The 17,905-nt window shown below is 41.7% G+C and overlaps 1 protein-coding gene across 1 annotated transcript in view; it reads right to left on the reverse strand.

The window, feature by feature from the left end:
• The window catches only part of znf423 (zinc finger protein 423), a 140,862-nt gene that overhangs the window by 109,114 nt on the left and 13,843 nt on the right, over window positions 1-17,905 (reverse strand). Inside the window, exon 2 of the mRNA XM_046393248.1 lies at window positions 8,110-8,172. Within this exon, the coding sequence (XP_046249204.1) occupies window positions 8,110-8,172 (63 nt within the window). The remainder of the gene's footprint in view (window positions 1-8,109; window positions 8,173-17,905) is intronic.

Below are 17,905 nucleotides of genomic sequence, written 5' to 3' on the forward strand. Positions count from 1 at the left end.
ACACATATGCTCTACAGAGAACCATTATCTCTGAGTCACAGGCTGTCCCTATGCCAGGAATAACTGCACATTCTCTCTCTCTCTCTCTCTCTCTCTCTCTCTCTCTCTCGCTCTCTCTGTCTCTCTCTCTCTTTTTCTCACACACACACATACACATGCACAAACACTCCAATTCAAAGTCTGGTTGTATTCTTACATCACCCAAAAAGATGCAAAATCACAATCAAAATCGCATCCTTGTACTAAAATAATGCAGATAAAAATGCAGAAAATATGAAAAATTCAAATGTCACAACTAAATAAAAAAGCAATCAGGAACAACAATATTCTTAATTTTCACCTAAAAGCCTGTGTGTTTCAGGGAATGTGTTTTCTACCAGTCCTTGAGTCACAAAGCCCCGCTGATTTTTATTCTAGCCATGTAATGAAGGACTGAATCACACCTGGGATGCACAGTGAATGCAATTACAGGAAATTAACTCGCTGGTAGGATAGAAAAGCAGCAGTATTCTGGGCCCTAAAGACTGCAATTGAACATCATTGTTTCTGTGTGCAGGAAAAATGCATATATGTGCTGAAAAAGACAAGTTCAATAAAGATTTTGTGTTTAAATGTCAACATGGCAGCATAACCAGGATGTACATGTTAAAGAGAGCTGGAGGAGCCATTTAGACCAGCACCACTCAATATCATGCATCCACAGCTATTAACACAGCCTAAATATTTTACAGTATTGCTTGTACATTTCATCCATTGATTAAAAACACCATCACAGCAACAGCAACATAATCGCTTCTAACTCTACATCATTCCTCACTTAACTCATCTATGCAGGTCTGAAGCTGCCATGCATTCATGCACAATTAACTGTGAAATTCCAGAGAAGATCATATTATGTATTACTGGCTATTTTTAAGACAATTTTTGTATGCAGGAGTCTGTGTATGACAGCACGCAACATCAGGCAAGGATTTGGAGACATGTTTTTACACAGTGTGTCTCTAGAGGAAAAGTAATAAGCAATATTCTTGGATGTACCCATCAGCCTCAGTAACCTGAGGACAATGGGCTGTTTATTAACAGATAAAAATATAAATATATAAATGGATACCTCTGGAATAATGAGGTCACTTTGCATATCTGCAGGAAAGATATATGCAGGTGGTTTGTGTGTGTGTGTGTGTGTGTATATGTGTGTGTGTGTGTGTGTGTGTGTGTGTGTGTGTGTGCGTGTGTGTGTGTGTGTGTGGTGTACTGATGTATGTGTGAGTGTACGTTTGTGTGCACCCTGGGTAATTAGATAAAGAGAAGTGAATTAGCAGAGTCCACAGTGCAGAATGATGTTACACAGCCGAACCACGCCTAACTGGGACCCACTAATCACCACTCGTTAGCTCGCACAAGAGTATGTGTTGATGCTTGTTGTGTGTGTTCTCTCATTACCCAAGTTAAAATGAGTTCATTGATGTAATTACTGAGCTAAATGATAATAAGCCCTAAACATACTGGATGGGAAAGAGAAAGACAGAATAACCACTGAAGACACACATTTTGTCGCCTCCTATTTGAAAAAGTTAGACAGAAACTGGACAGAGACCCTCCAACACTGGATACAAGTACACTCAAGATAGATACACTCCATCCCACAGGCTGAGTTTGGTTTCATGGCACTGCTGTGAGCAGCTGCCAAGATAAGCTGGTTGAAACACAGACTAGAACACCAAAAATCAAACACAAACAGTCAGCATGGCCACCGTACATCTCTATATATCCTGAAGGAAGAAAACTAGGGAACTAATGAACTCTGGGAAATGTTCCTGAGTTGCCTCAGGGTGATAGAAGTGCACTGAAAGAGAGTTTCAGAGGTAGAGGGAGAGTTAAAGGGGAATAAAACATACTGTAATACTGCAAAGGTAAGGTAGTTATTCAAGTGTTAGATTTAGCAGCCAGGAGCTGGTACTGTGGTCTGTCTGGGACACACTCTGCAGCTCAGAGAGATGTATATCTGCTGGCCAAGCATGCATAAAGCACACACGCATACGTGCGCACACACACACACACACATGCATACACACGTCTATGTCTGTGTCAGCCTAAAACAAGCATCAAAAAGGGGGAAAAGGTGTGTGTGTGTGTGTGTGTGTGTGTGTGTGTGGAGCATCCAGCAGAATGTTTAGAAACCAAACAGTCCTGACACAAGGCTTTCATTCTGCTCCACATCACACTCCACACTGGACCAGGAATCACAGGCACCTGGCCGGGCACCACCACCTTCAGCAGGGCGATGAACCAGCCATGAGGTTAAAATTAGATGTGCATCACATGGTTTGCATAGAGCGTCCAGTGGGCTACAGCACAATTAAAGAAAGACGCTAGGCAATACTCTGCTTCTCTTTATTTTAATAACACATACTTCCTCTCTTGTATCCACTCTTAAGCAGAGCAAGGTGACAAATTGTCCAATTCAAAATTCTGTTTTTGCACAAAAAAAAAATTAAGCTACTTCATGGTGTACAAAAAATTACTTTAAGCCAAATATTAAAGCAGCCAATTGCCAACTACATTTGCTGTCTTGAGCCTTGACATTCCACAGACTAGCGTTAATATTTACTCTGTAAGCACATACACTGCTGTTTATAGGCACTCATGGCTCTAGTTAGCCATGAGTGCCTATAAACAGCAGTGTGACAATCTCATTGTGAACTTAAGGGTCACATCCACAAGAGGTTTGTTGACATATTGGTTACAAAAGCTAAAGGAACAAGAGTTAATGGAACAGCATCTGCATTCTACTTCTTATTCTCAGTCAAAGGTGGCTGAAAATGGCCTCACTTTAAAGTCCGTATTACTGCTGGTTAGACTGTCAGCACAATGACTCACCTACGTGAGCTCGAAATGTTGACAAGTGTGCAGCTACAAAGAATGGTCACATTTGGCGCAGAGTGCACACTCAAATGCACACTGACACATACACACAGGCTGAACAGGTGCAGCCGGACACAACAACACAGGCCTGCTCTCTGTTTCTCAAGAGAATGACTCCCCCACCCCTCTCACCCTCTGCCTCGCTCTCTGTCTGTGTGTGTGTGTGTGTGTGTGTGTGTGTGTGTGTGTGGGTGGGTGGGTGGGTGTTAGGTGGCTATATAAAGAAGCCATCTTTCCTCACCTCCTCCCCTCTGCTTCCCACCTCATGTTCTTCCCCCACCATAGCCTCTGTGTGTGTGTGTGTGTGTGTGTGTGTGTTTTCACAATACAAGGCCTCCCGATCCCCCCTGGAGGAGATCTACTGAGCCACAGAGAGCCAGTCAAACACACACACAAACATGTACACACTCACACACGTACGTGCACACACCTACACACACAGACCCCTGGGATGTGCTGCGGCAAGGGAGAGCAGCACCCAACACCAATGTCTGGAAACAGGATGATGAAAGAGCCGCTCACGTCATGGAAGGTAGCAGAACACACACATACACACTGTATACACACACATAAAATTCAGCCAGACAGGCAATGACAGATTGGCAGAAACATACTCACAAATAAGTTGACAGCTGCTTACTTATTTGAATTTTCAACGCACACACACACCAACAAAAATCACACACAAACAAAGGGCTTAAATGCTGCAATACAGACAAAAACACAGATGCACTGTGCGCTGTCACAGGCAGGCAATAATAGTACACACACAAACAAACACACACACACATGCACAGGAACTGTTTTCCTGTGGTAGCCTTGGGGAAATTAAAACTACATTATGGACCTCCAGAGGGTAGTGGTGAAAGAGGATAGAGGAAGAGGAAAAGAGAGAGAGGAAGAGTGAGAGAGCGAGAGAGAGAGAGAGAGAGGGCCAGTGTCCTGTTTTTCTTAACTCTGGCCATCATGAAGATATTACACTGAGAAGTGCCTGCTGTAATCTCCCTTCATTCTCTCAATACTCACTCACTTTTGGCTTTTACTCTTTGCCATTTGTCTCACCTGTTCTTATACCTATGGATGGATTGCTTATTTAAATGTAGCCTCCAATCAATTATTTAACTATTTATACTGTTTGATTTTTTTTATTTGCTTGTCATTTAACCAAGCACCAACATGACAAGTACACATCTTCCCTCTGAGCCTTAAAGACACCAGGACTGTTTGCAGTTATTATTATTATTTATTTTTTTTTAATATGACAGCAGATAGATGAAGAAAAATAAAAATCAGTCAACTTTACCATTTTAAAAAAAACTCTCATGACAATCTGAAAACTAACACACACAAACACTCTGTCACTCTGTCACACACAACAAACTGTCATCTTATAGGGAGAGGTGACTTTCTCGTCGCCCAGTCAAGTCCATGTCTCCAAACGCCCATGAGCACAATATACACACACAAATGCGTGCACACACTCACATTCACACAGTACTTTAGCTGTGTATAACAATAATGCAGTAAGGTCTCAGTTTCTCAGTTTCAGCTCAGGGACCTGACAAACCTTTTCCATGATGACTCATTGGTTCTTTCTGTATGTGACTCTGTGTGTATTTTGTCCAAGAGAAACAGCAAGTGCGTGTATTGGTGTGTAAGTGTATGTGCAGTCTATAGTGGACTGTCAGAGAAGAACTGAGAAAAACAAGACTCTGAAGAAAGACAGGAGGATTTCATCACAGACACTTACATCTTAAGTGCACTCTTGCCTGGATGGACACGAGTCTCACCTTAGCCTGATTTGTTCTGCTGCATGGCTCCTGCATGAATTTACACTATATAAACAAAAGTATCCAGACAGACCTCTTTATGGGGATGTTTTTCAGTAGTTGGCCTGGGCCCCTTAACTTCCAGTGAAAGGAAATCACATTTTGGACAATGCTATGCTTCCAACTTTGTGCCAACAGTTTGAGGAAGGCCCTTTTCTATTCCAGCATGACTGTGTCCCAGTGCACAAAGCAAAGTCCATAAAGACATGGCTGGATGAGTTTGGTGTGGAAGAACTTGACTGGCCCACACAGAGCCCTGACCTCAACTCCATCCAACACCTTTGGGATGAACTGGACCAGAGATTGTGAGCCAGGCCTTTTGGTCCAACATCAGTGTCTGACCTCACAAATGCTCTGCTGTATGAATGGGAAAAATTCCTACAGAAACACTCCAACTGTCTGTGTGTGTATATAGAATGCAATGTTATTAAAGTCCCTGTTGGTGTAATGGTCAGGTGCCCCAGTACTTTTGTCTATATAGTGCACATTCAAGTCTATGTGGAAGACTCTTTAAAGCAGGGACACCTCCCAACTCTCACTTATTTTCTTTCATTATCCTTGGCAACTTCCCTGTTTTTCTTCTCCCAGCACACCGGGGGAGCAAAGGAACAAAAGAGGAAGGGGGGGCACCACTAAAGGGGTGACAGGGACAGAAGGAAATAGAGACAGTGTGCTGCGGCACCTTTGCCCTCTGAGGGTTCCTCAGAGGGGCAGAAAGGTCAGGGAGAGGGAAGAAGAGGAGGAAAGGAAAGGAGGAGATGTGGAAAGGGGGAAGAATAGGTTGGCTCAATACTATTCCCTGCGAGTCAACATCCCACCTCCCTCCGCCTTCACTCCCGCAGGTCTTTCCAAACTCAACACACATTTTCCAGAAAAAGCGAAAGAAAGACAGAAACAGAAAAGAGGAGTAGAGAAAGATAGCAGAAGGGTGGAACTTTTTGCATAGCAGGATGGGAAGGTATATTTCTTCATTCTCTCTCTCTCTATCAATCTTTCTCTTTTTCTCAGTCCGTCCTTGTCGACACCATCTCCCAGGGAGTAAAGGAAACAAGGTCTTTTGTCTTTGCTTGAATAAGGAATAGGCAGCAATTCTCACACACATAGGCACGTTTTAATATGAGTGAAGATAAAAGTGAAAATGGAGATGGAGAGAGTGACAGACACTTGGAGATTTCGGAGGGCAGAAACAGACAAGCATGCAGAGAAAAACAGAAAAAGTGATGTTGAGGATGCTGGAAAATCCAAAGTGAAAGAGTGGCTGAGTAAGAGAATATGGGACATTGTGCTTTTATGGGAGGAAGAGTGTGAGATAGGTGTGTACGTGTGTTTGCGTGTGTGTGTGTGTGTGTGTGTCATGGGACTCTAGCTTCCTGCAGGAACTGACACACACAGCAGTTCTAGCGAGCCACCCAGGACCTCAGTCAGCATCCACCCCCCCCCACCCCAACATGCATACTGAGTCACACACACACCTAGACACACACAGACAGAGTGCTCCTGGAGGAGAGTTAGCACAGTCTGAAAAATGGGGGGGGGGCAAGGCTGGGAGGGTTCAGTACGTCATAGACACCCCAAGGGTCATACTTTCCTATCGCTGTGTCCCAATAGAGCTGAACAGGAGACAGGGCAGGAGAGATAGAAAGAGAGATAACTGCGTATTTACCACATTCAGCAGTATCTTATTTCTCTGCTGGGATCGAGTCAGGGAAGTGTTTAACTGCTCTCTGATAGGCTGCAAACCGGAGCACAAAAACTAGCTACGACTGACAAACACCTACAGAAGTCAAACCATTTTTTGGCATGGTTTGGAAAACGTGATCAGTACTAAGCACTAATGAAAAAAGTGAGAAAAACGTCACTTGCCTAGTTGTGCTTGCGTTAGCACACGGAGCCAGTAGATGCAACATTTTCACAGTGAAAACCTCTGACTCATTACAAAAGTTACCGACAGAGAAGGAAATCCCCAAATACAACACATACTAATACGGCTCCATTAGTTCGAGTCAGGTCATCTAACAATAAAGCAAAGGAATCTCTGTGTGTAGGTTGTAAACAAACGTCAAGAGAGGTTCATCCCATCAGCTTAACCCTTGGCACCTATACTGCTAAGGAGTGTGACATTGTTTGGACATGCAGCACATTTAACTTTGAATGAATAAGCAAACAGCATGCAACTTGGCTTTGTGTCTGAGTGCAGCAGTGGGCTGTTTGAAGTAAACACTGTTACGTTACAGGGAATTGATTGGCTGAGCAGGACAAAGACATCTGCCCCACTTGAGCTGAATCAACCAATCAAAGGCCACAAAAGGCTTCTCAAGTTCAATCTCAGTTTCAGCATACTCAAATGTCAACAGTTATTTAAATTTCTTTGTCTATAATGATAGTAAAATGAATATATTTATGTATGTTGGGTATTTTTTTTATGATTGGCTAGTCTAGCTCAAATGATTTCACCCAAACAACAGTTTTAAAACAAGATAAATCTGATCCCTTAATAAATACCCAATCTGAAATTATAAGAGGTTTCACACATTATTATCGTTTCATGAATATTAAAGCCAAGTCTCATATTTCCTCTTTAGTTGTGTGGAAATTTTTTTATATGTAAAATCACAACAAAAACACAACCAGTAAATCCGTTTAATTGGCATCCATCTATGAACACAATCAGTGTTCTTTCTCATTTCATACATGAAGTTCAAAACGCAGTTGGTTCAAGTTGTTCCTTTTCCATCAAGGCAAAAGGGCGAGTGAGGATAATTTCAAATTTCCATCTAAGGCTGGAAACAGGAGCGAGAGAGAGAGAGAGAGAGAGAGAGAGAGAGAGAGAAATGGGTTTGCTGGTTTGGAGAAACCGCAAGGAAAAACAAAATCCAAGAAAAGAACCAAAAGAAAAGAAAAGCCCTACCATCTCTCTGACTTCCTCCCAGGATATCACCAGACCACAGAGAGTAGTGAAAAAGTACACAAATCTCTCTCTCTCCATATCCCCTTTGTCATTTCTCTTTCCATTCAGTCTCACTCCTGAGACCAGTGAGAGCTCCGTCTTTTTCCATATCTCCCTCTCATCCCTTCTTTTCCTCTTTAAATCTCCCCTTTACTCGCTTATGGATTTTCCCTCTCCTAATACTTTCACCAACCCTCCATCCTAATTTTTTCTATTCTACTTCATCTCCCCACCATTTTCTTGCTGATATCCCCCTTGCGCAGGCCATTATAAACCATATGGAATTGATATTACAAATTGTGTGCGTCTGTGTGTTTGTGTGTGAAAGATGCATATAATTTAGCCTCTCTTGTGGATCTGACAGTTTTGCTGAAACGTGTGTGTGTGTGTGTGTGTGTATACACTAACCTGTCTGGACAGTTGATTCATCCCAGGTCCCTCCACACTCTGAAGTCTCCCCTTCTTCTACCGCTGAGGAGAAAAGAGGAGGAAAAGAAAGACAAGCCAATTTTTATTATTAATTTCCAGCAAGACAATAGTTTCAAATTTTCTACACACAGAGCAAAGACAAACACTACAGATGAAGCCCAGTAGGGTCAGAGCCATGAAAAAAAGCCCAAGAGCACCAGAAAAAAATTACTAATTTAAGTCACTTTTTCATGCAAAAAAAACCCAAACATGAGTTAGCAATTGTGAGAATTTGTTGCTTTTCTTTGTGTTATTTGATAGTTCACTGAATATGCGTTCGACATTTTATACTTTTAGTTGGACAAAACAAACTACTTGATATTATCTCCACTCTGAGTAGGCCAAACAATTATTTGATTGCATCCGTGCATGGCATCATGTGACCACCACAATAAGTGGTGTTGAAACTGGACTACAGGTTTTTAGAATAAATCTCGTACCTTGCTGTACTAGACTTTTCCAGGAAAACATCACAGTTGGTTATCTAAACTAATTTTGTGTTGAACAATGACTCCACAACTTTGGATTCAAAGTTCATGCAGTCTCTAGACATCATGGCCACTACATTAGTGCTTTTATTGGAGGCTTATGAAGTCTGCATTTGTCAACCTCTGCAAATGTTTACCCTCTGCAAATGTGTTAACAGCCCTAAAAATAGACCAGGGAAGCAACAAACATGCAGGTATTGACAATGACAAGCTCCTGAGATCTCCCTAACATACGCACGCAGAGCTGATCAGAGCTGGAATGTGACACCGACTTCCTGGGTACAACAGGAAGGAGGGAAGTACAGCTGGCACACAAACAGGAAATGGCCGGAGCCACCACACAATGGGGTTTCCTGTGCATCCCCTCCCCACCACAAGACTCCTCACTTCTCTTACTCACCTCTCATCTCTGATCTCTCAAAGTTCTGCTTCCCATCCAGCTCTCACCAGTAACCCCCCCCCCAGCTGCTGCAACTCTTCATACCTCATATTCCTCACATCTCCACATCCTCATCAGGTCCCTCTTGACCCATCCCATCCTCACATTTAGGCTGAGCCAAAAGCTCAAATGAAAACAAGAAGTTATAAATCAGTGAAGTGTTCCCTTTAAAAGATAAACAAACTGTTTAGCTGTTCTTCGTTTTAGCTAAATCCCATTTTCACTGTTAATTTAGTATCCGGGTGTCCTGTTTCCCCTAGTAGGGTAGACCTTTAAAACTACTACACATTGGAGTCAGTGTGTTAAGTACAATGTGGCCAACCCACAAGCCCAGGGGACATTATTTTGTTTGCTTACAAAATGTTCATCCCAGTTTTACGACATAATATTAGTAGTGTAAGTTTTTTTTTTACCAATGCTCCATGAAAACAGATTTTTAAAACCTTAGCTTGGCCTAATAAAATAAGACTGAAACTTTGTGCCAATCTAATCATCAATGTAAAGGGTCTCTTGAGTCAATAGGTTAAAATCACTATATTTCCCAAAAGGTTTGAACTGAACTGTGTACAAGTACAGGTGAAATCTTCCATTTAAGTTATCCATAACAGGCGATGTTGGGAAGTTGAGCTACCAGCCTTAAAAACTTTACATGAAAGTGTTCAATGGCAACTGATGTAACTCATGCAGAGGAGTGGCTTCACCCTTTAGTGTTAAAACCCAGCTTGGTTTTCCATACAACAAAGCAATAGAGTAAATGGACATACTCACACCCACACTAGTTGATCACAGGCACAGCAGGCCAACACTACAACACTAAGAGCCAGAAACGACATACTGGGGCACAGTTTAAAAAAACAAAGAAAACAAAACTATTTTACCTTTAATCATTATTTGTCCTCAGATATACATTTATGGCAGTGTTGCTGTTACAGTTCAGAGGCCCTGATTTTCCCTCCTCAAAAACCTCATGTACATACTTGGGTCAAACATTTGGATAAAGTCTGGAACCTCTCTTCGAGTATCTGGAGCTGGAGCAGGTTCTACGGGACAGACGTGGACCACAGTCTGCTAATAACGGACTAATGGATCCCCAGACAAACACATATGCACACACAGCACAGCACACACAGACCCACACAGGGTTTGGACTTGAAGGCTGCGTTTGCCCGAACAGAACCCTGCACTGAGACCTCCCACCATGACTAACATGTCTGCCAAACACAGCAGACAGAACCAGATGAGAGAAGGTATGGGAAGCAAAAAGCAGAAGAAAAACAAAGTATTTCCTCTAACCTAATAAAAAGGAACTTGCCTCCAAAATTCCTACAGAAGCCTGCAATGGAGCTATGAAAAATGAGCGATACCTTCCGTATCTATCGCACCATGCAATGCAAATGAAAAATGCAGTTACATGAGATGAGTGCAAATGGTTGAAAAATCTCCAATCCCAATTCCAAGCCACTTTTTTATGCCACATCACCCGTTTCAGAGCACAGCACACTGCTCAGCAGCACGACAACATTAAGTTGTTTCATTGACGTCAACAATGGAGGAAAAAGCTTGTGGAACTTACATGAAAGGAGGGATGTGTATTGCTTACGGACAGAGGTCTGAATCAAAGGTTTCACTTTCTGACAAGCAGTGTTCCCTGCTGTGAACACACTATGCTTAACCCAGGCTTCCCTGGTCTTCTTGTGACTGGGATACTGTGTATTTCTTCCCTGAGAAACAAAAATCACAACAAGGCATGTTCTTTGGGTAGTTGTGAAGAGTTTTGGGTGCTACAGAAAGACCTAGATGTACTGGTAACTCTGCCTCTGATAAAGGCCCATTTTCCTGATAAGACTGTGGGGAATACAGTGTGTTTCATTAGCCAAGCACACACAGCTTTATTTAGATTCCCCTATCCTCCTTCTGTACCCCCTCAGAGACACACATACACAACACTACTGTGAACCCTGAACACACCAGGGGGTCTGTAGAGAGAGAGAGAGAGAGTTTGTGTGTGTGTGTGTGTGTGTGAAGAGATGGGCATGCTTACACATATAGCATGAGTAAAAGGAAGGAGAGTTCATTTTGATGTTTGAGTGTGTGCAAGAGAGTGTGTGTGTGCATGTATGTGTATGTAATGGCAGTGCCATTAGGAAAAGTATGTACTTATAGAGAGACCTGAAATATGTGTGTCTGTATGGAAATGTCTCTTCACAAGTGTGTGTGTTTCTCCATCTCTTATCTGCCTTCAGTACATCTCATTTTCCTTCATACTCAGGACTCCTTCCTACCCACTACCAGAGTTATTATAGGCTATAACAACATATTCCCTTTTTCTAAGGCAGAAAAGGCTAAAAGCACGTTATGTTATGCATTTATTTATTTAATAAAATCCTGCCCCTTTCTAGGGAGAGCTTTTTTTATTTTTAGGATATGAAATGCAATTTTATCTGTCATAAAGCTGCTCAGTTGTGATGTTTGAACAAAAGCTCAAGATATTAGTAGATATAATAGCCCCAGGTGTTTTCATTTACTCTGCCTGATTAGACCTCTAACTCTGGACTGTGTGGACAGGTACATATCAGGTTTTTGTTTTGTTATGTTTGTTTCATTTCCATTTTCTCATGCTTATTCATATATGTAAGATGATGCCATCCCGAGCAGGGGCCCCCTCAGCCAGAATAAATTAAAACACCTGTGTGGACATGAAGAGACTTTAGAAGTAATGTATATCTACCCACAAATAAGGCTTACTGTGCTCCAACAGAAAACACTGACACTGTTCTCCACTTGTTCAACCAGCAGAAGCAGAATCGGAATGAGCTTTTAGGCTTTAACATGTAGCATTAGTCATGGGCAATTATCCAAAAATCCAAAACCAATATCATTAATTTTTGACTGACGTTACTACTCTTTGACAGACCTATTTTTTCCGTACACCCAAATGTACATCGACTTAGTAAGTGACGGGGATGTACAAAATGTGAAATTCTGATATCAATTCAATTTGGGCGATAGCTGATGCTGATACCAATGGGTTTTTTGCTGTTGCTGTTGTTTATTTTGTTTTTGTTGTTGTTTATTCCCCATTATGAGCCAGGGAAACAAAGAAATGTTCATTATAAAAAAATGAGAATGAACTGTTTTGATGTCATTCAGCCTTCCCTACCTCGGAAAGAGCACCAATTTGATCATACATATTCGTGAAGCAATCTTTAATATAATCATCATATTTCTTTATTTTTAAAAGTAACAGCTTCAAAAGCCTTTTTAGCCGACTTCCTACTCAATGAGAAGAATTTAATCAGCACTTACACACTGCAGCTTTACAAACGGATGGCGGTCATGTCATGAGTCAGTAACTCATTAATGTGCCATCGTAAGACTGATGTGACACAACAGGCAAACAGCAGCCACTGCTGTGAATGTCATCCTTTTCTCCCACAATAGGCTGATAGCAGTCAATATCGATGCTCATATCGGCACATCCCTAATCAGAGGGAAAAGAACAGGTGTATATGGGACAAATAACTGATATTAATTCCTTGTGATATCAGGCCTAGGGCTACAGACATACATACATACAAGGATGCAAATTCAAGCACATACAGGCACATATACCTACATATACACATACACACACACACACACTGTAGCATACCTGTAAGTAAGTCAATGATTATTGAGACTGCAGGGGCCTAGAGATCAAACAATCTGCCTCAACAACAACCCATACACACTGCACCAAGTCAGCACAAACAAAAACCCCGGAGCATGATATATATGTGAGTGTGCATGACACAAAGCAAACAGGATGCTACTGGGAATGCTTGGAGCGTCTATACACATAACAATTAAGCCTTATTTTGCTGTTGCTTTTATTAACCACTGAGACTCCTTCGTCTATCAAAGGTTAGCTGTATGTTTTGGCAAATACACCAAATGTAGTTTCTGTTAATGAGAACAGCACAGTGATTTCCCTGGAAGTGGGGTATACTTTGAAGTGGAGCGTACTTTGAGTCTGTGTTCTTCACCAAGGTTTTGAAGTACCCCTCATAAATGCACACTAACAGCATGAATATAAACATGGATTTGTGTTTATTTGGCAGCCTAGGTAATATCCATAGATTGGCTAAAGAGGTCCGCACATGCACATGTTAAAGACAAAGGCCAATTATCATTATTGTTATTATTATTATTATGTAACAGGTGTTACAGCTTTTTGCCATTTATAGAGGTTGGTTCGCCATGTATGTAATGCTGCAGGAAGTAGCAGAGTCATGTTTATGTAAATTCATGAACAACTTAGTTTTTGAAGCTGTGGCCTTAGTTCAAAATTATAAACTATGAACATGAACAGGTTCATCCTCATCTGTGTGAAGTTGAAGCAAGCACAAAAAACAAACCAAAAAAAAACAAAAATGGTAACATGAAACCAGTAACAATAAATAACTTTCAACACAAAGCTACCTATAAGGACTGTAATGGCTTGCTTCAGTTCATCACACACACACATACACACACACAATAATGTGTGAAGCTGGTCCAAATGTGAGAATCTGTTCTGCAGAATTTTCCAAACATAAGAATCTGTGCATGCAGTCTCCATGCAAAAAACACAAGAAATTGGAAATTAGATCTTTAACCTTAAAACTGCAAAGAAATATGTCATGAGAATTTTTAAATATTTTGCAAAAATGAAGACTGGTCAGAGGTCAGTACATTTGACACAAAACCGCATCTCTCTCCTGGGAGATCATTTTTAAAATCCCACATAAAAATAAATAACATGTAATGATGAATAATGAGGGCACGGTGTAGCTGTGGTACTTGTTTTCTTAAAAGATACTTCTTGTAAGCACAAAGCCAAACCCATTAAAATATGATTTTTTAATGTGATTAAGGCAGAGTCTGTACTGGCTTAAGTTAATGGCAGAGTCAACTACAAGTGCTTGCAGAATGCATGAAGTCCTTTTACACCCATAGCCATCACATGAATGATATGTGTGCTCCATATGTATTCTCCAATTTTAGCAATGCACTGCAAATATTTACACATGGGTTTAAGAGTTAATTACCTTTTTTTTATACAGCAATAAAAACACTGTTCTACTAACTGTCAAGCTTTTCCAAGTTCGTACAGTATATTAAAAAGAAAAAAGAAAAAAAAAGAATTCAAAAATTAATAAATTAATCGGTGACTACAGAGCAATTAGTAAAATGGCAGTGAAGTAAAGTGGACTTGATGGGTGATACAGTCACTGCTGTATCTACAACCAACCCAATCCCCCACAACACACATTAATTCTGTGCGGAAAAGAGGGTGTGACCTGTTTCTGTTACACCTACATCGACAATGAAAAATTTAAAGCTTTGAAGACGAAGTTTGTTGTACGAAAATAAAGTATTCATAATGGAAAGCAGGTTAGCTATGCTAAAGCTGGCAGACAATGCCTCACACACAACAGTGAGCTAAGGCTGTTTTGGCATGCTCCAATTTAAGTTTTAGAGTGCATCAGAGCAGAGGGGAGGAGTGCAGCAGAAGAAGCAAAACAAAGTTATGTCCCTGCATCATGATGTTGTCATCACACTCAGTTGTCATCGGGAGGACTACGCCCTAATAGTGGGGATTTAGTATAAACATTTTAAAAACGATTTGTTTTCAGCAGGGAAAAAAACACGTAATGGAAGGCTGTGTATCGATATTTGATCAGAGTTGTTACTGTTTCAACTTAACAGATGCCAACGGGCTTGTTTGACTGGGAGGAGATTAAACTAGCATTCACCTGCTAACCCTGTAACTTAGTCTATATTGTTGGCAGTGTAGTAATAGGTCTACCCTTTGTGTGATTCTTTAAAATTGCACCTACACTTGACAAGGCTTTTCGTAGCCCATTAGCCTGCTCTCCCTTTACCAGACAGGTATATCTAGTTAGTCTGCTTTGTACTTAGCCATCAGTTTTTGACCACTCATTTGCTGTCCCCCACTCACTACCCCATTTTCCAATGTGGATTTAGAAAACAGAACAGAGGAGAGGGTGCTGCTGAGCCTACTTGCAGTGCTTCCCCAACCATAAAAACACAAGCATTTCACAACATATCACAGCCAGTGCATATCCAGGTAAATCCAGAGGTAAAGTTGTTAATATCTGTCAGAATCTGCATTTCAAGCAACCTGCCCTGGTATGCATCAAAGCCTCCACAAGTACCACATCAACAACACAACTATGCCCTATCAATGAGTCACTTTTCTACATCACCTATCTTAGCTGCTTTTAACACAAAAATACATGCAGAATCATTATGCCTATTTCCCTTTTATCTGAATATAATTCAAATAATTCTGCTGCCTCAACAGGTACAGGTACAAATATAAACGCTGGGCTCTCTGCACAATCTCAACTAACGGGCCAACTTTTAAGTTAATGAGAAGATGAAAATATTTTCATTGGTCAGTTAATCACAAAAAAAAAAACCTTCAAAGGCCATTCTGGATCTGTGCTTTGTCATTACGGCTGGGGCGACAGTGTCAGGGTGGGGGTCGCAACATGGACCTCTTCTCTTAACATGGAAGTCTGCTGCTAACAGAAATTCTGTTCACAAGTTAGCTCAGTTAACCATACAGCTAACAGTAGCTGTACTGTAGCAGACTCTGCCCAGACTGGGAGCTCGCAGGAGGCCCTGGAGGATGTTTTCAGGCTCGGGGCAGGGGACCCAGCACGGATTGCTTGGCAGGACAACAGAACCTGAGCTGGATGAGCCGGCAGGAGAACCAGGCTCAGCAGCCTCCCGTTAACATGGTCCATGACCAAACACAGGAGACCGATGAAGGCCATTTTGACAACGGGGAGTACAGAAATAAACAACACAACAAAATGTTGAGTCGTTTTCCTGGTTGTTCTGATACATTCAGATTCATTAACTGTTGCAGTGTTTGCTGTTAAAGTTTGGTATTTCTCTGTAATGTAGCACACTGTTAACGTTCTTTCTCAGCCTCGAATTATATTATATTATATTTAAATAGTGAAATTACTCTCATAAACATGTGACGACTAGTTGACTAATGGCTCCACAGCTACTACTCGACTAGGAAAATCTTAAGTCCAAGTTGATGGAAATCACACACATGAACACAAACTCATTAACACTACAAAGAATTGCAACAATAAACCTATCTCTCTAGCTCTATCTTTTCCTCCTACATTTACAATGTCTTTTCCCTCTCTCCTTCACTTTCTCTTCTGTTGGTTACCCATATTCTGTCACCTTTGTTCACGGTTCCCCTCCAAGTGCTTCTCTGCTGACCACTGCTCACTCTTCACATTTTCCTCTAACATCCACATTTCTCCATCACCCGTTTTCAGTTTCTTTTTCATCTCCGTCTCTCCTCTCACTCTCCTTCTATCTTTGTCTTGCCTTCTCTTTTGTCCCATGAAAGCACTCATAGCCTCAATACGAAAACCCTTTGTCTTTTTTCCTCCTAAACAACACATGCATGCACACGCAGTATCAGGGCCATTTATTCCCAAGACAACCCAAGGCTCTGGTGTTCCCACATCTCTTTGACGAACGGGTCACTGTGGCCAATCAAGCATTGGCCAGGCGGCCCAGAGAGGCGGGATGTGGGTCAGTGTAGCCAATGATACACTGTTTCTTGTCCCAGAGGAGCAGGCTGATTGACAACTAGTGCTGGACAGAAGTCAAGAGGGTAATTGTCATCTGACTCTCTATCTCTCTTTATCTGTCTGTCTCTCCTTCTCATCTCCTTTTTTCATCCTCCCTCCTCCCTTTCTGTCTCCCTCCCTCCCCACTTATTTCCCCTCTCCAACTCACTTCATAGCCCCTACCTCCCCTCCCCACCCTGTTTTCTTTCTCCCTGTAGCTCTAAAGGGACATTCTCATTGGCTGCCCTCCCTGTCCCTCAGGAGCGACTTTGTGACGCTACTGGCCGAGAGCTGATGCCAATCTCCATCCCCAGCCCTGCTCCCAGGAGCCCCCCTAACTTCAATGGCCTGTGTCAAGCTCACATACACACACATAAGCAAGCACTTCTAGTCAGGGGACGGGGACAGAAGCTGATTAACCAAATACTTTTATCAGCAGTAAAACCGCTCTCTCTGCCTGCCTGCATTCTGAACAAAACAGCCTTAAAATACATAAACATGCACGCAGACACACATCCCAAGCACTGAGCCACTGGCCAGAAACACCAGGCTAGTCTGGGGTTTGGGACAGAGTCAGCATGTGAGCTTGTGTGTGTGTGTGTGCATGCTTTTGTTTGTGAGTGTGTAAAGGGACAGAGGTAGCAGAGGGCTTAGATGGATGGCAGAGAGACAGAACAACAACCACACAAAGCCTGGCGGACAAGCTTCATCACCCTCTCTATCTTTCTCACTCCTCTCACTTATCATTTTTTTCTGTTTCTCTCCCTCTCTTTTGATCCAAACTGCTTCTGCTATCTGATTCTGTCGTCATAGTTTTTTGCTATTCTTCTTCTTCCCGTAACTCTTCCCGCTTGGAGCGTGGCTGGCTGCTTGTTTGTTTGAGTGGACCCGTAATCAAGCATCTTCATCCTAAACACAAAATTTTTATCCTCACACCTTCTCTTTATTTTCTGGGGTTACATGAAGTCATTGTGGTTTTAAGCCATGCTGTTCTGTCCAACTGAGTTGCTAAGCAATCTCACCACCAACAACATATAACATAAACACACTTGTTTTCTCACATGAATCATGAAGCTAAAAAGGCTTATATTAAAAAGTTAAAGAGTGAAAAGACATGAAGGCATAAAACAATATAAATAAAATCAGGCATAAAC

Source organism: Scatophagus argus, chromosome 7, assembly GCF_020382885.2.
Source record: "Scatophagus argus isolate fScaArg1 chromosome 7, fScaArg1.pri, whole genome shotgun sequence".
Classification (NCBI taxonomy): domain Eukaryota; kingdom Metazoa; phylum Chordata; class Actinopteri; family Scatophagidae; genus Scatophagus; species Scatophagus argus.